Source organism: Melanaphis sacchari, unplaced genomic scaffold, assembly GCF_002803265.2.
Source record: "Melanaphis sacchari strain LSU unplaced genomic scaffold, SCAv2.0 Contig34_pilon_pilon, whole genome shotgun sequence".
Classification (NCBI taxonomy): Eukaryota; Metazoa; Arthropoda; class Insecta; order Hemiptera; family Aphididae; genus Melanaphis; species Melanaphis sacchari.
This window is the reverse complement of record NW_020271213.1, coordinates 1,655,148-1,679,531: the sequence shown is the minus strand read 5'-3', so window position 1 is coordinate 1,679,531 and position 24,384 is coordinate 1,655,148. Positions and strand designations below refer to the sequence as shown.

Here is a 24,384-nt window from a genome sequence, read left to right as displayed (position 1 = left end):
TACGAGTAATATTGATTATTTTCTTTGAAAATAAAGCCGAGTTCACAGTTACATCGGTTGTGTCATGTAGCTGTTATCGTATTACTGATTGGTCGTAGTAATCATAGTATCATTCGTTATAACCATGATCTATCAGGATATTTTTAGAGTAAGGCCGAGCTTAACCTTTTAACATGACACGACCGACAGCGTTCTGAACCTAGCTTAAATCGCTACATTTACGGGTGTATTGTTTATACAAAAATATAATATTAATATCTAGAAATCTCACCACTAGAAATGTTAGAGAAAATCATAGACTAAAATGCCTACGCTAGAAATACAATTTTTAAAGAACCACATGATGTATAAATACGCCCTTTACTTGTCTTTTAGTACGTTATAAATTTATTATACAGGTATAATGAAATAATTTAGTAGGTAGCTAAAAAGTTTGAAAACGTTCTGTGAGTATAATACAAGTATTTTAAAACATTTCAAACTTTTGACACTTATTGTTTTTAAAAATGTACATTATTTTTCAACAATTATAAAAGTTTATTATACTAGTTTTCATTTATTTACAGGGTATCTATTTAGATGTAATATTATATAATTTAATTATATAAATATTCTATGATACCTATATTATACTTTTAACACAATATAATGTGCAAACATTATTCGTTTAAATAGGTGCTATTAAATATTAATGCAATTATCAATTCATAATTATAGTTCTGTATAGTAATTTATAGGTATTAAAAAAAACTATTTTATTTTTTCAATAACCTATTAAATTAACACATATCAATGGCAGAATTAATAATAAATTTGTCTGAGACTTCAAACTATCAATAAGAAAAATGATATATGATTTTTAAGCTGTAGAATAGTAAAATATATCTTTTGAAGTGATAATTTGCTTAAAAATATTTTTCGTCATCTTAAAATATTGTATCCAAAAAGTAAAATTTGTGAGAACACTATTAATTTAGAATACATTTTTGTCCATAGTATTATTTTCATTATTTATTATAAATATATTCAAAATATTATAAAAAGTGTGATTCTTCACACAATGAAATAAATATAATATTATTTTGATTAAAACAGTTAAGTTAAATTAGTTCACTATTGAAAGACTCATCCTGTATCCATCAAATACGTAATCATAACATTCTTATTTTTTAAGTAATTTGTGTGATAATCAGTGATTAATGTAATCATAGTAATTTAAAAAAAAAAAAAAAAAAAAATTGAATTGTGTTATAATTTTATAAACATTGTAATAAGTATTAACACATTATATCATAATATCTATAAAACAGTCGTAACTAGTTGAATCTATCTTAGGCATTAATAATTAGCAATCAACTATGTTTACTTAAAACCTTAGCTTAACTAAGCTTAATATTTATTAAATCGGTAAGATAACGTTAATACTATAGTGATTAAATATTTTTATGAAATTTCGAGTCTTAAAAACTGAAATGTATTTACTTTTATTATAAGTTTTATAATATTCTTATTGTGAGATAATATTACTTTAATATTGAAATCATCTTGTTGGATCGATTGAATATTAGTGACATGGTTTTTCTTTAAAAAAAAAAAAAAACATAAAATAAATGGTAAAATTTTTTGTTTTAACTTTCCCGTCATATTAAAAATTATATAAAAATTATTAAAAGCCATGTTGTAAAACATTTCATTTATAATTTGCTTGCTAACAAAACAAGAACGCTATCAAATTTTTTTCTAGATAATTTTATTATTGGAAATATAAATCGAATTATAAATTATAATATGTCACTCAATTTTTAATATCTCTAGAATTCTGATTTTTTGCAATATAACATATTTTAAAATATTCATAATAATGTAAGTAGACTATGTAAACTCATATTTTATATAAATAATAATAAATAAAATTGTGTATCGTATTTGTAAATTAATGATTGTTGTTTTAAGGGTGTTTCAATTAATTTATATTGTATAGTAATAATTTTCTTTATCTCAAGTAACATTGAATATTTCCTAAAAACCTAACAAATATTACTAAATCGCTTTAAAAATATATATAAAAACTTTAATGTGTGAAAATATATCGACAAAAATCATTTCTGGCAAGTATTATATTTTTTCATTTATTTTATTTTTTCGAACCTCTACTCGTCCTTATCCATCACAACTACTTTCAGTTCTTTGTAATTGGCTTTTTCTACGTCTTCTATGATCTATTTCATAAATAGTGTTGTTGGTCTACCTCATCCAGCCCTTCCTTTTTATTACTTTCATTGTCTATTCATTGTTTATCATTATATGTCCAATCCACTTTCCTCTTTTTTCTTTAGTTATTTATCACCTTTCTTTCCATTTGTTTACTTTTAGGTATACTTTTTCGTTTTTAACTTTCTCTGTCTAAGGAATTTTAAATTTTCTTCTCCAGAACTATGTTTCAAAATCTTCAATATATTTTTTTTTGTTTTGAATATTGTACATGTTTCTGCCCCATCTATATGGATATACTCCATACATAACTCTTTATTAGAGTTTTCAGGTCACCAGACTAATATATTTACCGTAAATAGGTGTTTCTTCTTGTAAAATATCTGTTTTGTACTTTAGTTCTTCTCATATTTTCTATCATATGTTGTTTTGTTTCCTAAATATGTAAAACATTGAATAGTTCCTAACTTTTCATTTTCAATTGTTATGTTCAAATCAATGCTTATTTGCTTCAAATTAGTATTTCTGTTTTGTTCTTGTTTATTTTCATGTGGCACTATTTACAACATTCATTTATTTTTGTTAGCATGTTGTCTAATTCTTTTTCAATTTCCGTTATCTCTGCTATTTTGTCTGCAAAACGAAACATTTGTACTAACTCACTATTAATTTTTATTCGTCCAATATGTTTTTCCCTATTTGTTTTTTTAGTACGTTTTCATTGTATAGATTGGGGGATATCATAGGGAATAAGTGATAACTGACAATTAGTGTATTATTTAATCCATATTAGATATTTAATATTGGTACATAATATTTATAGATAAATTACATATTTATGTAGCTACATTTACTAAGTTAATGGGTTCAGCTTTAAAGTAACTTTATTGTTTCAACGCGGGTTCAAAATTATTTGTTTGTACTCAACTTAATTTTTAAGATTCCTCTAAGACTCATTCAATAGCATCAAATTTAAACATTAGTCATACTAATAAATTGAATTGGGTTAAGTAATATGAAAAAAAAAATTGACTTGATTTGTCATTTTTTCAAACATGTATAACATATCTATGCTGTTTTATGGAAACAAATGCGAACGGCATAACAATTAAAACTATGAAGTATTAATGATAAATAACAAATAATTATACATAATGTTTATAAAAAAAAAAAAAAAAACTTAAGTAAAGTATTAAATATTAAACAAAATGAATTTGTTCCAAATCATTTGTGGTTTTTTTTTTCACAGATGAATAATAAATAAGATATATTTTTAATTTATATAAATGTGAAATTTACCCCGATTTCTTATATTTTTTCTTATTTGAACTACCTTTTTAATCATTGATTTTTAGGCTTAGAAATAAAATTCAGTTAAAGTAGTTTGAGATTAATTTTTTAAATTACGGTAAGTCACGTTAAATAACTTTTAACACGAAGAAAAATACAGTGAAATACAGAATAAATTCGTTAAATATACAAAATATACACGATTTCCAAACAAAATACAATATTGGATTAAATGATGACAATAAAACAGTTACTAGACTTAAGAGAAACTCCTTTTTGTATAATTGGTTATATAAAAGAGGTCAGAATGAAAAAAAATAGTTTGTTGTGTAAAAAAAAATATTTGTTTAACAAATATTAATTTTTAAACGCGCTTATAAAATATAATATCTGTAATATCAGATATTTAAAATCAAATAAAAATATCAAGGTGTAATTTGTATTCAATTTGGCCAGCCGTCAATTTACATAATATAGAAATTAAAAATAATTTTAACTATAATTAATACCGTAGGTGAGAATTTTTGTGACTTAAATCATAATTTTGGCAGTGACAGTTAAATTTGCAAATTAAAAAAATAAAATATTTTTAAATTTTATTTTTTCTTATTATTGGTGTGGTATTTTAATTATTTGGGATTATTATTTTTAATTAAATTTAATAAGTTTATTATTAAAATAATACAATAAGGATAGTCTTTGAATAAAAATTATTTTAGTTTAATAAAACTCCGTGTCACAGTTTTGAATATAGTATAGTAAATCGTCATTTTACTGTTTATAAAAGTATTTAAGTACAAAAAAGTTATTATAACTACATTATATTTATAGAGTAACGATCGATATTTAACACTAAATTAAGTATTCTGAAGAATAAATGGACTAAATAAATTCAAAATATTTGAATTTAACTACAAACTACAGGAATAATATCATAATTTTAAATGGCAAAACATTATTTTAATTGATTTAATATTCATAAATTCAAGCTTAAATAAATTTAGTTGAAGAAAAATTATATTTTGATGTATAAATATAACATATTTTTTATATTTTAACATCAAACGTTCAAAAATCCTTTTTTTTTTTTATTTAAAATTAAAGAAGTTTTGTATGACATTTTCAAAACTTAGATATTAAAATTTCATATTTTATGAATTTTCAGACAAAAAATAATTTTAAAACGATAGTAATTTTGACATTTATTGTCAAAACTCAACTAAAAAGACTTATTAATAAATAATAATCATATTATTATTTTCAGTTAGGTATTAAGATATCTTAACATATTATTATCCAACGTGTATATTTGATGGTGAAACTCACCACATGCTCATAACTAGGGATCCATTATAATTTTCATATTATAACTGTTGAACTGTTCATAAATCATTGTGTCTTCTATTCTTTTACGAAATGTCTAATGTTAGTTTTCACATTATATAATAATACAAGTTTGACAATTTACCCCTTGGTTTTTACTTGTCATATATTTTTATTTTCTTATTGATTGCATTTTGATTATATAATTTAACATATTAATCAATGTAATATTGATATTGTATAGTTATTTTACTCATTGGATTTTATAGGATTAAAATTGCTTTAGATGTCTTTATACCTGTGTAAACGGTAATAATTTAACTCGATATCTTATGTATCATAAAAAATTTTATGGAAACATTAGTTAGACTAGATGGTATTAAGCATATTTATAAAGTTTTCATATAGTTTCAAATTACAAATCTATAATGTATTAAGCGAAAAAGCGGATGCCAAGATAAGATTTATTATTATCATTGTCATTCACATTACTAAACACGTTCAATCTGATTAATCATAAATTATTGTGAAATGATTTCAGTACTAAGACAGCTGTGCAACATCTACTTGAGTCTTATAGTGTGTAGAAGTGTAGAATAATATATATATATATATATATATATTGTCACGATGTGAAAATATCTTAACATTAGCATTATTTACAGATCCGTCATCTGAAGTATAATAAAATGATGAGTTGATAAGTTAATAACATTTTTTACTAAAATAATAGGTTGACTATAGACATTTTTGTATAAAAAAATATACAGAGTGAGTTTTTTATTGAAAGAGATTTTATAAGTTTTAGATATTGTATGTTTTCAAATCGTGTTTTACTATTTTGATTATACATACCTGATAATTAAATATAATAATGTAAATTATATGTTATGATATTATTATATTAAGTAAATATTAAAATAAACATTTAATATATTTAAATCGTGGGAAAATGGGTATGGCTTTGCTGTATATATTTAGTGGGTCACTGTAATGGATGCGTTATTGAGATTTAATGACATAATATGTGGACTACGGAGATAGTCTGTCACTCTATAACAATAGTACATGCTATGATATATTTTTTGATATTTCTATTACAGCAATTAATTTTACTATTGCTATTACCGTAGATTAATTAAATTTCTGTCAAAAACATTGCATTAATTATATTTTCAATACCTATTTAATTATTTAACTATTATTCTAATACGCATACCACATTATATTACTATTATTCACTTTTAAGTTTTAAATTCAAAACTACTTTATTATAAAGTAGTATAAATAGGTTCATCCGGTTCGTGGTATAAATAAGTAATATCTTAAATTATTTCTATATTTTGAAAATTTTATTCAGTATCGTAAAATTCATAATGTACGCAAAAGTTTGAAGTCGCAACGAATAATGTTTTCAAACTATAACAAAATAATACACATTGTTATTCTTCGTTAAAACATGTAATTTTACCCACATTTGAACTCAAAAAGAGATTAATAATTTGAAAAATTATGAGTACCTACTATACGTATGAGAAATTCAAACAAAATCATTTAGTCAAAATTTCAAGTATCTTTAGTTATTTATTTTTAAATTACAACAAAAAACATAATCTATTTTCTTCAAGAACTAGTTTGACGTAAAATCAAATGATCTTGGATACTTAAAATTTTTACCAAATATATTTTATGTAAGTACCTCCATATAATTTTGTTATTGTTTTTTCTGAGTATTTTGAACAATACTGGGGAATTTTCACTTCTTAAAATAACAAACTAGATCTATTTTTCCATCAAAAACAAACTTAAATATTTGAAAATCGAAGCGTTTTTTTTAAAAACTATTTATGTGTATACAGCTCATGAAACACAACACATTTCATTGTAAAATCAATACATTCGTTGTTTTAATCAGAATATAAAACAACATATTTATTGTTTATTAAGTTAATACATAGTTTTTGGTTTTATTTGGAAACTTAATAATACATTTATAGTTATGCTTCCTTGGATATAAATTCCATCTATAATTTATTGAGAAAAAAATATATTTTATATTGTTGTGAATTATAATAAATTATAATCATTATATTATCATACTTTGTAAAGATTTTATTTTTAAGCAATTTTCACAAAAATAATTTGATAAAATAATCTTCTTAATAATAAAGACCTATTAAAATAACCTATATATCTTAAATTTTTTCATTACTTATATTATAAAATATAAAATAATTAAGTATAAAAATTAGTTTTATCAGTTTCTATATATGTGAACAAATATGAATTGTGTCACAATAGTCAGAATAAAATGTGTTTTTCATTTATTTCTTGTGTAGTTTAATTTAAAAAATAAATGTATAAGGTATTGTATTTGTTCGGTACCATTGATGCCTTTTTTATGTAGGTGCCTACAATATACATATATATATATGTATATATACTTACACGTGTGTATTAATGTAAATGGTATTTTTTAGTGTAAAAATAAATTATTGATATTTTATATTATAAAAAAATATGTTTGAAAAAAAAAAACTAAAATTAAAATAAAACGCATATTTTTCAATTGCACTTTTTCATGTAGATATTTGAATTACACTAATTAGATGTAATCTAAATTATTTAAAATTTTTTTTGTTTAATATTTAAAATGTATTATAGAAAGTTATTTTTATTAAATTGTTACTTGAATAAGTATTATGTAGACTTTAATTATAAACCAGTCGTATTTTGTCAAATATGATTGAACATTATGCACTGCATAATGACATAATCATAATCTAACAAATTCCTATTTCTATCGAACTTCGAATATTTATGTTTGCATATATCAACTCATTATTCAATGCAAATTTTATTTCTATAAACAACTCAATTAATTTTATTAGCTAAAAAATAATATACATTTTGATAATATTCATTATTTATTTAGTAATTTAAAATATTAAAAAACCCTATTTAAAGGGCGAAAAAGTAAACATTCATTAATCAGTAAATTGATTATTTTTTAATAAATATTAAAAAATATCTTTATTTGCAAAATAATATGAAATGAATCGAACTTGAATTAAAAAAAAAAAATCCTATATTATCCTTGTTTATGAAATATGATGGTGATAGTTATAAGTGATTGACTTTGTGTTATTTATCAATTATTTAAATATATACATATAAAAACATATACTTATGTAGGTGGTAATTGTGATAATGTATATACAATAACGTTAAGTAAAATACATAAATTTAGTTTTAAAATGAAAATTATTTTTAGAACATCTTAGAAGTAGCTAGTAGGTAAAAAATAAAAATAAAATAATATATGGATATACATATTTTTAACAGAAATCTATTGTTGGTTTTGGTCATAATTTAATGTTGTTGAAAACTGGTATGACTAGAAATATATTTTTTCTTACCAAGCATTATTTTTTAATGATCATAAATTAGATTAGTTTATTTAACCTTTTAACCTAATAATATATTGAAAAATTTCCACTAAACGTCATGCTCTATATACGTAACTTTTAAGCCTCGTTACTAAGTATCTACAGTAGTAAACGAGATATATTATGAATGTATATTATGTAATATAAATCATTGCGTAGAATAAAAAACTACATGTACTGTATTTAAACCAATTTTTTAAGAATAAGTACTAAGAGTTTTAGGAATAAATTAGTATTTTTCTGAGTCAAGGACCAAAAGAACATAGAAATAAATGAACGTGAAAAAAAAAGATGGTTATAAACAACAATTATTTACGGGTCATGCAGAGAATAATAACAATTGGAATTTATTTATCACTCACACCAATCACCATTGCTCGTATTAAACACTTTTGTTAACAAAAAAAAATCTGAAACAACTTTATTATAAACCCACTAAACATGGCTTATAACTTCAATGATTACTTTACCCGTATTTTTACTTTTAAAATACTGCAATAATAATAAATATAATAATTTTTTTCTCTGATAAACCTACATTAATATCATGGTTTAAGAATATTTAAAAATCTTATTTTTCTGATACAATAATTATATAACGATTTTGGTTTGATATTGAATATAAAATCACATAGTGCTTGATTAAATAATAATGCATCGTATATAATTGAATGAAATTTTTAAAGAATAAAATTTAAAAAAAAATAAAGGTATGCAAGTGGGTACCGCTTTTTTGTACATTGGTTACTATTATGATTGCCATTTATTTTAATTATAAGTGTTATAGTAGATTGATAGAATTTTTTCCAAAAATTTTCGTTCAGTAAAATCTAACGTAGATTTTAAAAGTTGAGGTTAAATATATATGTTTATTAAATCATCTTGATGTATTTTATTTTATTTAGCAAGCATATACTTATTTCATAAGTAAATATAATTTATATAAATATATTTGGTACTTATGACTTTGTATTTAAGGTTTTGAGTAGAACTGAGTTATTAATATTATAATGGTTTTATAATGATATATGTTTATTTATTGATTTATTTGTCAAATATTTTTATGATGGAATCTGTCATCATGTTACAGTTCAAAATTGTTTTAACTTTTTCCTTTTAAAGTACTTTGAATATATTTTATCAAAAATCATCTAATGTGGTTCATCTACAAAATATATTTGTCTTTTTTTAAGTTTAAAAATAGTTATGGTATTATCTTGAAAATAATAATAATATTGATACATATTTAAATAATAATTTTCTATTTACATTTCAGTTTAAAAAAAATATTAAAAATAATTTAAATTTTAAAATCTTTTATGAATTTTTGTTTTTCATCAATATACATAAAAATATTTTTCTCTCCAAAAAATGTAAAAGTTAAATACAAGTTTCTTCATAAGCTGTTCTCGTAGAAATTTAAAAATGTTGAAAATACATAGACGTTATATTATTTAAAAGAATTTAAAGTTATAACTTTATGAAACTTCGTCAAAATCACAAAAATATAATCACAAATTATTGTTTGGTGAAAAATACATATAACTTTAAATATTTTAAAACTTGAACTTGGAAGTTCAACACATGATTATTGCTAATATTTTTTTTTTGTTTTCACACATATTAAGTAATATCGAAAATACTAAATATGCACCACAGCAATTAAGAAAAAAAAAATTAAAGTAATTTTAATTAAAGTTTGTTGTAGAACATTTATAACCAAAGGTTAAAATCGTGCAACTTTAATAGTTTTGGACATTTAAGATTATATCAATAAACGATGTATATTAAATATATCAATTTACGATTTCTGTATTTATGATAAACCTCATTGTAGATAACTGAGGATAACTGGCTAAATATATTAAAATTTCTAATACTTATTCTTAAATAGTTTGTACATAACAGACAGTAATATAACACTATATAACTATTTATTAATATAAATAGCAAACTATTTAAGTATATTTTTTAACCTTTAATATTTATAAGTGAATATTATATGTATGTTTATGTATACATGTATACAGGTATATTCATTAAAATAAATATTTAATTTTTAATTTTTTTTCCCGAAACTATAACATAATATATTATACATATATAGGTACAACCAATAACTATTACCGCATGAATGATAATATAATACGTGTCATGTTTATTTCTGATGACATGCAAACAATCACAATAACTTACAATTAAGTATTCCTATAAATAAAATAAATGAATACAAAATATTAAGTTATTAATTTAAGTTGAATTTAATGGAAACATGGAACTTAAGTGAAAAATCAATAAAGATATACATATTTTACTTCTAAAAAAGTATGCTGCAAATCAAGGTCGTATCCATGGAATTCAGGCCTTAAAAATGTATGAAATAATAAAATCACTATGATCGTAAGTTTTTGAGGGTCAAATAGGAGATAGTCAGTGTCCAGAATATAAATACGGACGGTGTCCTAGAGAGCAATTTAACATTGGCACTCTGAGTCAATTTGACAAGAGAGTTGATAGTATGATTCGTCTAACAATTTATTATGTTACAGAAATATATATATATATATATATATATATTATGAATATCGGATACAAATTCATCTGACTAATGTTAAAATAATTGTCAATATCATATAACAGTATAAAGTATTATCATCAGTCACATCTTAATATTAACTATAACGAATTATTATTATTTCAATTAGAATTGAAAATTATTTAATATTAAATAAATTTACAACAAGATTTAAAAATAAAATATGACATACATTTATCATTATGCCAATAGCTATCCTAATTTACACAATTAAACGAAACTAATACCTATTTAAATTATATGAAAACATAATTAACTACAGTAAATGAATTTATTACCATTTATGGTTGGTTATGACTTATGAATCATAACTTAAGACCAATAATATTTTAATAGTTAGTCAAATTTACTATTTCGAATTTATATTATAAACAATATAATAGTAATAATAATTCAAGATTTATGTATCTGTGAACTTTGTTCAAACTTCTATCTATAAAATATATATTGCACAAACCTGTTAAGAGTTTTGAAATTTTCTAAGCAATTTAAAATTAATATTTGTAATACTAATATTTATCATTTAAGTATTTACGTATTTTTGTAATAAAAGTAAAAAAATATAAATCATGAATTTTATATTGCATACAACTTACGTGACGAAATATAAATTGTATTAATTTAATAACCTTATTAAAACATAAATAAGATTTATTTAATTATGACATCCACATTAGTTATTGTTTATAAAAATTGTTGTTTTATATTGGTTCTTATAAAATTAGAATTAATTATTAACATTTTGATTTGTAAATCAGTATAATTTTGGAAATAATATCGTTATATGTTCCCTTTTTTCATATTTTTAAATCTAGTATACTAATTGTTAACTTATTTATGCATTGTATTAATTTGTGTATATAGATCAGATTTTAAATGTCTTTTATAAATAAATACAAAAATAAATCAGTATTAAACTATTTGATATGTACTTTTTTTTTTTTTAATTACATGTGTATGCACCTACAGAGTATTATTATATTTGAAAAGAAAAAATATATTAGTATTTTTATAATTTTGCATTATATTACCAAATAAATAGTGTGTTAATTTAATCAGTGAACCACTACATTTTAATACGAAGTTCCAAATTCAGTAGAACATATTGTTATGACTATAAAATATGTGTACATAATATTTTAGTAAATAAGAGGGTATGTATGTTATATAAAATGAATACATTTAATAACTCTAAACGAGTAAAATTCAATATATTATAAATATTATTTATCTAAAAACTCTAGAATAGTGTTTATTAATTTGATTGCAATATATTCGTAATGTAATATGATGTGATAATATAATATAATCAAATAAATAGATAACCAGCTGTAAAAATAAATGATTAAAATAATATTGATAATTAAGTTCATTGTACTCTGTCTTCTTTTAGTGCTAGTGGTTATTTGTTTAATGTACATTTAGTACATTGGGTAGGTGAACGTCTACGTTTTAAAAATAAATTATTGTGTTTAATGTATTTTCGAAGAATAGCTTATAGACAAAAATAATCATTATTTAATTGGATCTGTTCATTAAATTAACTATAACGATTTTTAAAACGAGTAAAGAAAAGTCCGATAGTATTAAAATTACGATTGTCCAAACGAAAAATGTCAAACACTGCGGAATTACCATAGGAACCGAGCGAAAATCTTGTCTGAGATTTGTTATCAAATAAAATAGAAGTTTTTACAATTGACATTTTAATTTGTCCAAAACTAAATGAAAGTTACAATCAAATATAATTTTATTACGTGATTAATATATATTCTATAGTTCACGAACTGTAATAATTGATTGCTGGGTTTATCGTTGGTCGTTTATACCAATTTGTTTTGTTAGTAAACTAACGTTTACAATACACAACACCTGTGAAATTAAAATCTAACCCTACATGCATTGAGGTTATGGATATAAAAATCTTCAAACAAAATCACCTATAACAACTCCGCATACCACTAGTTTTTCACATTAAATTACTAAATATATTATATACCTTTAAGTACATAACACGTTTGTTGATTACTTAATCTGGGATTAAGTAATCTGATACAGTTTTTTGCCCCGCTTATCATCCACAATTTGCAAATATGAAGGCAATCGGTGTTAATCTCCAATAAAAAAGGATAAGTGCTACATAGAGTACATGTAGCTGACAGATTTCCGGCGTACTTCTAGGGGATGACACGGTACTTGAAATGTACTATTGTAAAATCGTATTAATAAGCAGGTACCATTATTATTATTATTATTAATATTTTTGCGTCTATAATTTTTACGTTAAAATAAATTATCATAATTTGGTCATTAGATCCTTACATTGACTGTTATAAATATCTATACCAAAAAATAAATGCAAAGAAACAAAAAGCGTCTAAAACAGTATATAGAACAAAGTATTATTTTATACCATTATATAATTGTCATACCAATGTTATATTATATAACATACACGAAGTTTTCGACATTGTATCGAACAGTAATTATTTTCTGGATTTCTAACGTTTCATTTGCTTCACATTTCACATTAGTAATCTTTCGGTTTTTATCAAAGGTTATATGAACAAATAAATCAGAATTTCTTGTTACTGGATAATATCGTGTATTTTTATTAGACAGATTTTACTATAAATTGTAATAATGAAGTTTGCGGCAAATGCATTAAAAAAATATATATATATATATATAGATATATTACAATAACTTCAAAGTTTCAACCCGAAACCATTTTCTAATTATTCATTGATTATATTAAATATAGACATGAATGAAAGTTAAACATTTTTTATCATAAATATTTAGTATAAAATTTGGGTGGCTTAATAAAATCTGACTTGGTATTAATTAAAAAAGTGATTATTATCAAATAAACATAATATATTTTATGTGTTACTTTTGAACCGTAAAAAATATAGTAAATTAACTAAACAATTTATTATAAAAACAAGTTTATTGAGATATATATAATATATTTGTTCAATTTGTTCCTGAAATTAATTTTTGTGTTTAATTTTTCTTATAAATTGTATGCTTTTATTATTACTATTTTTTAATTAAAACGTTTAGAGAATATTTTCAAATATTATATAAATAACATATAGATATATTTTAAATTACTTTAATTCACATTTTTATAAATATGCTATCTTCTTTCCGATATATTTTTATTTATCAACAATGTATGTAAATCGTTTTACGAGTAAGTGGTAAACATAAACATGATATTATATTATATGTTCTTATATATACGTATATATACATTGGACAAAAATAGAGATAAAATGTTACTATTATTATTCTTTTTAACGATACATTGTTTAGGAATTGAACGATTAAATCGCGGTGCTTAGTGTGACAAAACATAAGCTTAACTGTTGAAACAATGTACGTATAAAAAAAATATTATTTCGCTTTTTATGTGTTTTATTTTATTTCAGATTCGTATGAGGGTTAGGTGTATATTGTATATGACAATAACCGTTTTGTGAATGGGTCGTTCTTGGCAACGACCCAATGAACGACCATCGGTTAAGATGTTCACTTTATTCACTACGAAACTGGAATGTTTGATAGTAATAATATTATATACTATTCCTCACTTGCGTTTCATGTCTAACAGTTGAAAATGCGATTGGAACGTATATTATAATACTTTACTGCGATAATCTTTCAAGAATTTTTCATATGATCACTTAAATTTGTATGGTTTTATGTGTAAAGTATGTAGGTACAAACGTCATTATTCAAAATAATGCTATTGTATACTTAATTATTGCTCTTATTCGTAAAAAACTGATTTTTTGTGAAAGTGCCGATATGAGTTGATTGATTTTTGGGACGATGAACAAAATGGTTGATAAATTCTAATGACCAAAGTGTTATTTACAATGATAAAATTTGGTAAAAAATTATCTTCTAGTTCCGGATATTTATTTACTAAAATTATATCAGCGTTAAATAATACATATAATTTAGTGAATTAGTATAGAAAAACCTCTGAATAGCGAACATTCACGGGACCACCAGAATTTTCTGCTGTTAGGAAAAATTAATAAAATAATATGTATTTACAATGTTTATTTTATATTTTTGAAAAATTGAATTTTATAGACATTTAAAAAAATATTTTACTGAAGGTGTATATTACATAATATTATTAGGTGTGCATATTAAAAAAGTGTAAAATAATTATAAATCGTATTTTATTTTTTATAATTTTATTGAAATTTGATCAAAATTTGACGGAAGTCGAGTAACTTATGGTAGTAAAATTGCATTGCTTATATAAAGACAAAATGTCTTCAATCGGTTCACTAACTGCAATATTCTTAAAACTTCGTGGTTTCTGTCTTTAAAACCACTAATAGTGGTTTCAAAATCCCCTATATTCACTCATAAAATAACCATAATCCGTTCTTCACTTATTTTTCTACCAATGCAGTTATCGCTTTGGGATACATTGATTTATCGGGTAAGACACGGATAAACTAGTCGGTTTCGTCTAAATTCAAAATTAAAAAAAAAACAACAATTAAAGTTTCACACATTATGACTAAATTTATTATTTCGATCTCCACAACATCATCGTTAGTGGAATTACCTTCTCTACAAACAACTTTATGAAAAATTTTGTGACGTATGAAAAATTTCTTAAGTTATCCGTAAGTTGCTATAAAACTAGTTTCATCAGGGTTTTCACTGCATTTTTATATAAAAGGATCAGAGATAGCTAATTTTTAACATGGGCTTAGCGGAACTATTCGTAACATGTCATGATTTATTTCAAAACCCTTACCTTCTATGAAAGTCGTTTTTGTATCTTCATTCACGTTTTCATCATATCACTTGGGCAATAAATCTACCTGTGACTTAAATATAGTTTCAATTTGAGTTTTTCAGCTTTAATTGAATAACTAACTCATGAACGCTTTGTTTCTTTATAAAACAACATTTTATTATGCTGATTTTATTTTCAATATCAAATGTAATTATATAAAAGCTATGATAAATACGATACTGAAGAAAGATATGTAAAATTAATAATGTTTTATTTTATATTTATTTTCAATTAATATTAAATAATTTTATTGTATCACGTTTATTAATAATTACACGTAACTATACAGTTTTTATCAAAAATATAAAAATAATATATACCACAACTTCGTATTTATCGCTATAGTTGTTTGTTATTTATAAGAATTTATGCATACTGGATTGCTAAAACCTGTCTGCGTTCGTTTTTCAGAGGTGTCCACTGCTTAGATGAGTACTATTCATTAATTTCAATGAGGTTGTGCTGAGACTGTAAAATGCATTCGTTATTGAGAAGTATCTGCTAATTAGAGGTTTCCATTGAGAGAAGTTTTACTATATTAGCTTTAAATTGGATAAAATAACTTTTAATTCCTTTAGAAAATTGTTAAAACAAATATATCCAAAGCAGATAAAAAAGTTCTATTTTTTAATAAAAGCAAATTAAAAATATATTTATATTTACAGGATCAATATTACATTATTTTATTTATATTTTGAAGTCTAAACTTTTTCTAAAACTATCTGTTTTAAGCGGTTTTATTAACAAAATTAAAATTAATAGTAACAGTTTGAATATATTTTTTTATCTATTGAGTATATAAAATTTAGACTTGGAGATGTCATGTGTGTATATGAGTGAAGGATATAGTAAAACATAACTTATTAAAAACGAAATCATTTACCCTAAAAAATTATGTTTATAATAAATAAAATAAATAATATCTTTTATTATCACTTTATAATTATTTTTTTTTTTTTATAAAATGTTTAAAATTCTGAAGAATTTTGTTTTAAATTATCAATTAAGTTTAACAAACTACAGTCTCAATTATTGTAAACTAAACATATTATGAAACTACTTAATCTTTTTATTAAAAATTCAGTTTATTGATTAAATCCAGACTTCTACTTACGTGTCCTGTTATATCCCTGTTCTTTATATTTGATAACTAATAACTATGTAATATAATTTTGGAAATATGTTGCCTACAAGACACATGTTAAATATAATATTAAACTCTACTTGACACGTGTGGTTAGTTTTTAGTATACATCAAGTTAGTGTCATTAGTAATAGTATTTATTTTAGGCAGGAATATAATATTCCTTTATCGAAATAACTGTTAATCATACTTATTTTTAATTTAAAAAATACCTTTAATTGGTTTCATTAAGTATCATACTATATATTATTATCTAAATTATTTCAATGTGCAATGAAAAGCAAATTATATTCAAGAGATACTGTTTATAAACCCATCAATATGTAGTGCTTCATTTTTTTTTACGTTTTTCATGATTTCCTCTATAAATTCATCTGCAGAAATTCACCATAATAACTACAAATACATAAGTTCCATTAGCATTTTTTTTCTTTTTACTCTTTATAATTTATGTGCGTACGGAGAGAAAATAGTATGTAACATGTTCATACAATTGAATACACTTAAGCGCTGTTGTCGTGGTTATACGTTTGATACCTTTTGTTAATAAATTATTATTTATGAATTTAACACACATACGAAAGAGCCAAATACATATCATTTAATAAAAATATTTTTTTACGTTGCTAAATTTATACTTTTATGTACTCTAATAAGATTTCTTGAACATAAATATGTTATGAGTTTTGATTTAAATTAATTTAAAATATTATACTTAACTACAGAATACGAGTAGGAAATATTGATAAATTGTCCTTACAATATTTCAAAAATGTTTTTAGAGATAATATACTTAAAATATATATGAGAAGTATCTTACAAAGAAAAAATATATTTGGGTAATAAATTAGTTATTTGTAATAAAAAAAAAAAAAAATAAATATATTTTATTGATACACATTTTATACTTCTTGCCCAATACATCTAAGTAAAAATTGGCTACTTAATTTTATTATTTTCATAATGTGTAATTAAATTTTTATGAATTTCAGAAATAGAATCGTTCAATTTCATGATTTAAATTATTATAAAATATGTTAAAAAAACTGTTACCGTAATATAATTGTTTATAGCTGTTCCTAAGAAATTACGTCAAAAGAAATAATAAAAAGAATACAAGCTAAATAATTAATATTTATAGTTTTAAAATCCTATTTGAAAATATCAAGTATTTACAATACTTTTTTTAGTAAATTTTAGTAAATTCAATATTCAATATCTATGTTAAATTTAGAATTCAAAGAAAAATATTTCATGAAAAGTGTAAGCCTTTCAATATAAAATATGTCTGATATTATTTTTATAAATATATACCGTAAAATATATTATAGCCTATATATATATAATATATATTATATATATACACGGTTATTATTATTATTAATAGTAGTATACGTCGAGACACGCGTTGTTTTATTTTAACAATGTGTGTGATACCTGATAAATAATAATGGGATTTTTGAATAATATATGAAAATTATTGAAATTGCCATGACTACCGTATATTATTATAACTCTAGAAAATAATCACAACAGTTGTACATACAAATTTATTGAATATCATTTTTGACCTCTTTTTTTTTTTTAAATTGACTTTTGACATTCATGTTGAATTATTAATCTAGAAGTTTAAACTATTTTTAAAGACTTAAGTTAATTTTCAACTCATAAATTGATTACAATAATAATAAACTTTATTAAATAAAACGATAGTTATGAATATTATGATATTATGATTAATAATTATAAAAAATTTGTTTATGACTTCATAGAAAATGCATAATATGGTTGATTCAATTATTATTTCTATAATGTTATTTTCATTTTTTTCAGTAATTTTATAAATAAATTTAGAAAATACCAAAAATTATATTACGTGTACTTGGTAATAACAATTGAAAAATGCAATTTAAAATATGCAAGTAGTTGTATTTTTTTTTTCATTTTTACCAATAAATTATTTTATAATGAATGTAAGAAGTAAATTGAATACGTATAAATTATCCATACCTTTTATTCACACAGAAAATAAATTATATAAATAACTTTTTGAATATATCTATATAATTTTTAGAAAGTCACTAGAATACTAAAACTATTAAAGCTATACTAGCTTAAAACACAATAGATAGGTGTAAAGTGTATAATTAAATTATTTCAACACAGTAATTTATTGCAGGACAATAATATGCAAATGCCATTTACAATAAAAAAAAGAAATAGCTAATGTAATTAGTGTCTAAAATATAAAATAAACTAAAACAAAACTTTGCTACTCGTAAATACATTTTCATTTTGCAGAAAGCTAAGCATATTGGTATTATTGTTGCATAACACATTATAATAATTAAATTTTGTGGTTTTTTAATATATTATAGAATAATATAGTCAATAAGTATAGTAGCTTTATTTCATTATTTATATATTTTAATAAATAATTTATAAATATTTAATATATGTATGAAATTTTATACCACAATAATTTAATGAACAATATTTTCAATCCTGATGAAGTTATAGTCCATTTTAAACATTAGATAGAGTTTTCAATGTTTGTTTTTTTTATTAAGCTTCTTTAAAATTACATAATGTAGTTCTATCTTAAGTTAACTGATAAACATAATTTGTTTATCTTTATGTTGTAGTCAAGTACGGGAAGTGGGAATGACGAAGCTGTTTTGAAATGAAGGGTTCCAGTATCAATAGACCTCAAATGCCGTTACTATCGCCCATCGAATATGACATTGAAGTAAGTATTTAAATCTTAGGTTAAATAAAATCAGATTGGATTTTTTTTTTTTTTTTAATCGTATCTCATTTTAAACACTTGCTATTCAACAATCAACTAATTGGGTAGTTGTATACGTAGCTCAATCACCAATGGTCAAAAACACCAACAAATACTGATGAGTAACGCAAATGTATATGTGTGTTTATGAACTATAGAAATGTACTAATAAATAAATGATAATAATTGTCTGTATTGCTAGTTTAAAGAAATAATAGCAATTATAATAATAATACACGGGCATAATAATGCACAGCAATGCAGTCATCAAGTAATAAGTAATAGTGAAACGATAATAGCTCTCTCACCTACACTATAATTGTTTGCACGTACATCCTACTGTAGTGATGGCTAAAAGGAATATTAGGAACCATAGACAATAATAAAAATAAACAGAACATAAATAAACTGTTTTGAAAGAATTTATTTAGCAACATTTGTAACATCGGATAGAGTTCCTTTAAAAAAAAAAAATCTCATGTTAATACATGCCTAACAAACGCGCTACGAATTGCATTAACGGTTACATCAACAATCGCACTATATTTAAGTCAATACAGTTTGTAAGTAGCAGACAACATCAGCACAGGCAGTGACAGTGACAGCCACAAAAAATACAGCAAAATATGTTCATCACATACTTACACATGCCTTATCGCCGCAGCGACAATGTGTATAGCGATATGCCTATTGTAAAAGGTGCACCAACCGTGATTACAAAACACGACGGGAGAGTGCATGGCATCGACGTGAAACGGGATAAGACAAAGGCTAAAATGAGTTGTGTCCTAAACACGGAATCGTGTGTCTGGGCTTTTTTTCCAGGTTTCACCCGCCACGTCCAGTAAATGTTTTTGGTCTAGGAACACGAGTTATGCATATTTGTTATGTCCGTTAGATGTTTATGAGATACGCGAGCCTTGTCTCACAGTAAATTAAAATCAAGAAATTTGTCCGTTTCGATATTATGTATAATTTGTACGTATATTAAAAATTAAAAACTATTACACTTTAGATAGAAAATATAATTTAAATAATAAGATGTTTTTAAATTCAAGTGGAGAAAAATTTATTGAGAAATACAGATACATACATTTTAAATCACAGAATAAAATAAATGTTGTTTTATTATATTTATTATTAATATATTGAACTAAAAGCAACAACAAAAAAAGTATATTGCGTTGTAGACAAATACATTTAAATAAAACAACTTTTTATCAATTTTTTTTTTTTTTTTTTAGCTACAATTCGAGTCTCTCCTTTATAACGCGCGAGAGTAGCTTACGAAAAATGGCTGATACGTAAAAACTAAAAACGCTAATAAATAACCGATTTAAGCATTCTGTAGTTTAAATTTTTTTTCGTACGAATAAACGTATTAAAATTGTTAACAGTCTGTTTCGTGTAGAACGACCGGCTGAAATACAATCGCCTATATTCACTATTTCAGGGGTGAATAAATTACGACTTGCGAGATTAATACGGCCCGCAAATCATAATATTTAAGGTTGTACAACAACTAAACATGGTACGAAAAATATTAAGTGTATGCATTTTTATTCACCGCACATGTTTATTTTTATCTTTTCTACCCCAATTAATAAAAATGTGTCCATCTCAGCACTATAGTTTACAGGGTTCATACAATTTCGCTGAATCTCATTTCGTCAAAATTCTAGTTCAAAGAAATTTCAGTTTGTCAGACTTTATTAAATTTAATAGTACTCTCAAATTCACCGACAGGTAACAATAATATTAACGAAAACTGATATGACAATGATGTTAATATAGACAACGTTTAGCTCGATATTAAAATATTTTTCACACATTGAAAATAAATGTAAAAATCGAATCTGAATGTTGGTCATTTTAGCTCAGTCCATTCCTACCATTTTAACTGTGTAATATTGTAATTTAATAATTATTTAATAGTGCTTATTATCATAGAATGATTGAAAATTAAATCTGAAAATATCAAAAAATTTTACTGGTGAATAACAATATTCATTGTATTGAAAGAATATGGGATAAAATCATATATCCACTATAAATTATAGGAGTACGAAATTGAATTTTTTATATACCCTCAGTTAGTTAGTTTAGTTAGTTTATGTATCTTATATGGTACGAACTTCTATTTATTTAATTTTTTTTTAATTTTTAATATTGATGCATATCTTAAATAATATAATAAATGTTGTTGTAATACTACAGGAATACATTATAATTAATATTATCTTTATAGTGACTAATTATATTTAACATATTTTTATTAGGTAGCAGATCTATCGGTCAATTTTGAATATATTAACAATTAGTAGTTGGCATATCGAGAGTTAATGAACTGAAATTTCACTGACAGAAGAGGATATCACTTTATCGATGGATTTATTTTTGTATGCCAAAAGTCTGTGAACAAAACATCAAATTAAATCTAAAAAGTTATAAGCCGAAAATTTATATCCCTTTGGCAAACAAGATTCAAATAATAATAATTTAACAACACTATAGATTGACGGTTATGAGCTTTACATTGAGCTGAATTTAATACATTAAATAACTAAAAAAAGTTACTAGAATATGAGTTAAATAAGAATTAATTGAAACTAATAAAAATAATGAAAGAAAATGTAAGTTATCTTCTCAGACTAATTTAACTGCCACTACTAAAATCGTTGTTCAACATTAGTTTAATAAATAAAATAATTTTTCCTAACTCAATTCATAATTTACAATAATAAACAAAACAGAAGGAACTATAAAACAAAATTATTTATAGCTGAACATGAAGCGCAGACTAGCCAGTTGCTTACTTAAAGTTAATTAAAAAATAATACAACTCTCATTATTTCAAATTAATATATAAAGTTAATAAATTAGAAAAAAGATTCAATATAATAATATTAATAACAATAATAAGCAATTAAGACAAGTAACTAAGTATTCAATAATTATGGTGATTTTTGAAGGTGCTTGTGGAAAATAAATAATACCACTTCTTATGAATTATAGTTTATAGTTATTAGTACACATTTTTCAATATAATATGATACGGTATAATTTCCACATAAAAACTTCAATTTAACGAATTTTTTAGATAACCATAACTAAATTATAATTAAATGTTAGTAATTTTATTTTATAAATTTCTTTAAAGTATGCATTTTTTTCTCATTAAAAGACTTTGGGTTATTCATGTTTTTTATTGCAATATTATATTAATAAATTTAATTGCTGTTCAATCTAACAAAAATATCTGGCCATGGTAGAAGTCAAAGGTTCATTTCAATTATTAACACATGACTAATACGCAATAATAAATATGGGCGTTGGCCTTTTCTTACATAATAATTCACAAGACAGATATTATACAATTAATCCACTATCATTTATATTTTCATTTAATATGTGCATGTATATGTCAGGGTTGTTTATTATGAATTAACCACTGGTTTGGTGACAACTGCGCAAAAAGCGTTTACATTGTTGGAAGTGGAATTGCAAGAGAACAATTATTAATATCTTCAGTATTTTTACCTTTGAATTTATTACTGATTGACTGCCACAACAAATGTATCAGACACTATCAAAAGTTTCATTATTCATTTGGGTAGAAACTTTTAGTTCCCGTGAGAATGACCGATGGGAAATCACGTTATTGTCCTTACTAAATACGAATCACAGCTGTTTTAAGTTTTTTTTCTCGACACTAGAGAAACAATTTCCACCGAGCACAAGCAAGTTTTGACCTATTCTTTACATATTCTTTGCCCTTTCACAAAATGTGAAAGACAATTTTTTACGATAATAAACTTCTCAAAAATATTGAGTTCGATTTATTGATTTATTGAATAAATTATAAAAATCAGAATATCCCATTCTTATTTTTAAATAGTATTTGAGTATTTATAAATAAAACCTGAGCCAATAAAAATTAAACAATAAAAAAAAATATATATTTTTTTTCTACAACTATATTTTTAAGGAATTATAATTTGTAATAATCAAAACTAATATTTAGTCTTCTTAATAAGAAAAAAAAGAATTATTTATAGTATCCCGTTACTTAAAATGAACTAGTTGCATAATTTAAAAGTAATTATATTAATACTTTCACCGTATAATAATTTAATAATTATTTTTAAATAGCACATTTTACAAATATATGATATTTATAGATTAGTATTTTAGACATTTTATACCATTTTAACGTACACGGATTAGTTGACATTTAATAAATTGAATAGTAATTGTGTCTACGTAATATTATATATTTTAATCGATTTAAATGATAAGTACTTAAAAAGAGATAAAATGTCTAAATGACAATTGAAACTACGTTTTCTCAGCACATAAAGATTACTACCAATATAGAAATTCTAATTAAGTAGGAATTAGAGAATTTCAAGTGTATAATTTATTTTAAAGTGGCCTACTTAAACCGATTTATTATTATTATTATATGTTTTTTTTTAGTACAGGAGATTTTAAATCAAAAACTTGAGTGATCTCAACGATTAAAAAAGATGGAAAGTCAAAAAGTTTCCCCCATAGGATTTAATTACTACACTAAAATATAAAACCCAAACTCCTAAACTATGGTAATATTATTATCAGCGGTACCATAAAAACTTGAAGTTAACTATTAATAACTAATATAAATTCTAATTAATTATAAAATACTGTCAAAATATTGGTTGAACATAGCATATAATTTATATTATTAATGACTAAATAACT

At 22.9% G+C, this 24,384-nt stretch overlaps 1 protein-coding gene across 1 annotated transcript in view; it reads left to right on the top strand.

The window, feature by feature from the left end:
- The first annotated feature begins 19,513 nt into the window (after window positions 1-19,513).
- LOC112596837 overlaps window positions 19,514-24,384 on the top strand; it is a 120,071-nt gene continuing 115,200 nt past the window's right edge. Inside the window, exon 1 of the mRNA XM_025342660.1 lies at window positions 19,514-19,602. Coding sequence (XP_025198445.1) covers window positions 19,537-19,602 — 66 coding nt within the window. The 5' untranslated portion in view covers window positions 19,514-19,536. The remainder of the gene's footprint in view (window positions 19,603-24,384) is intronic.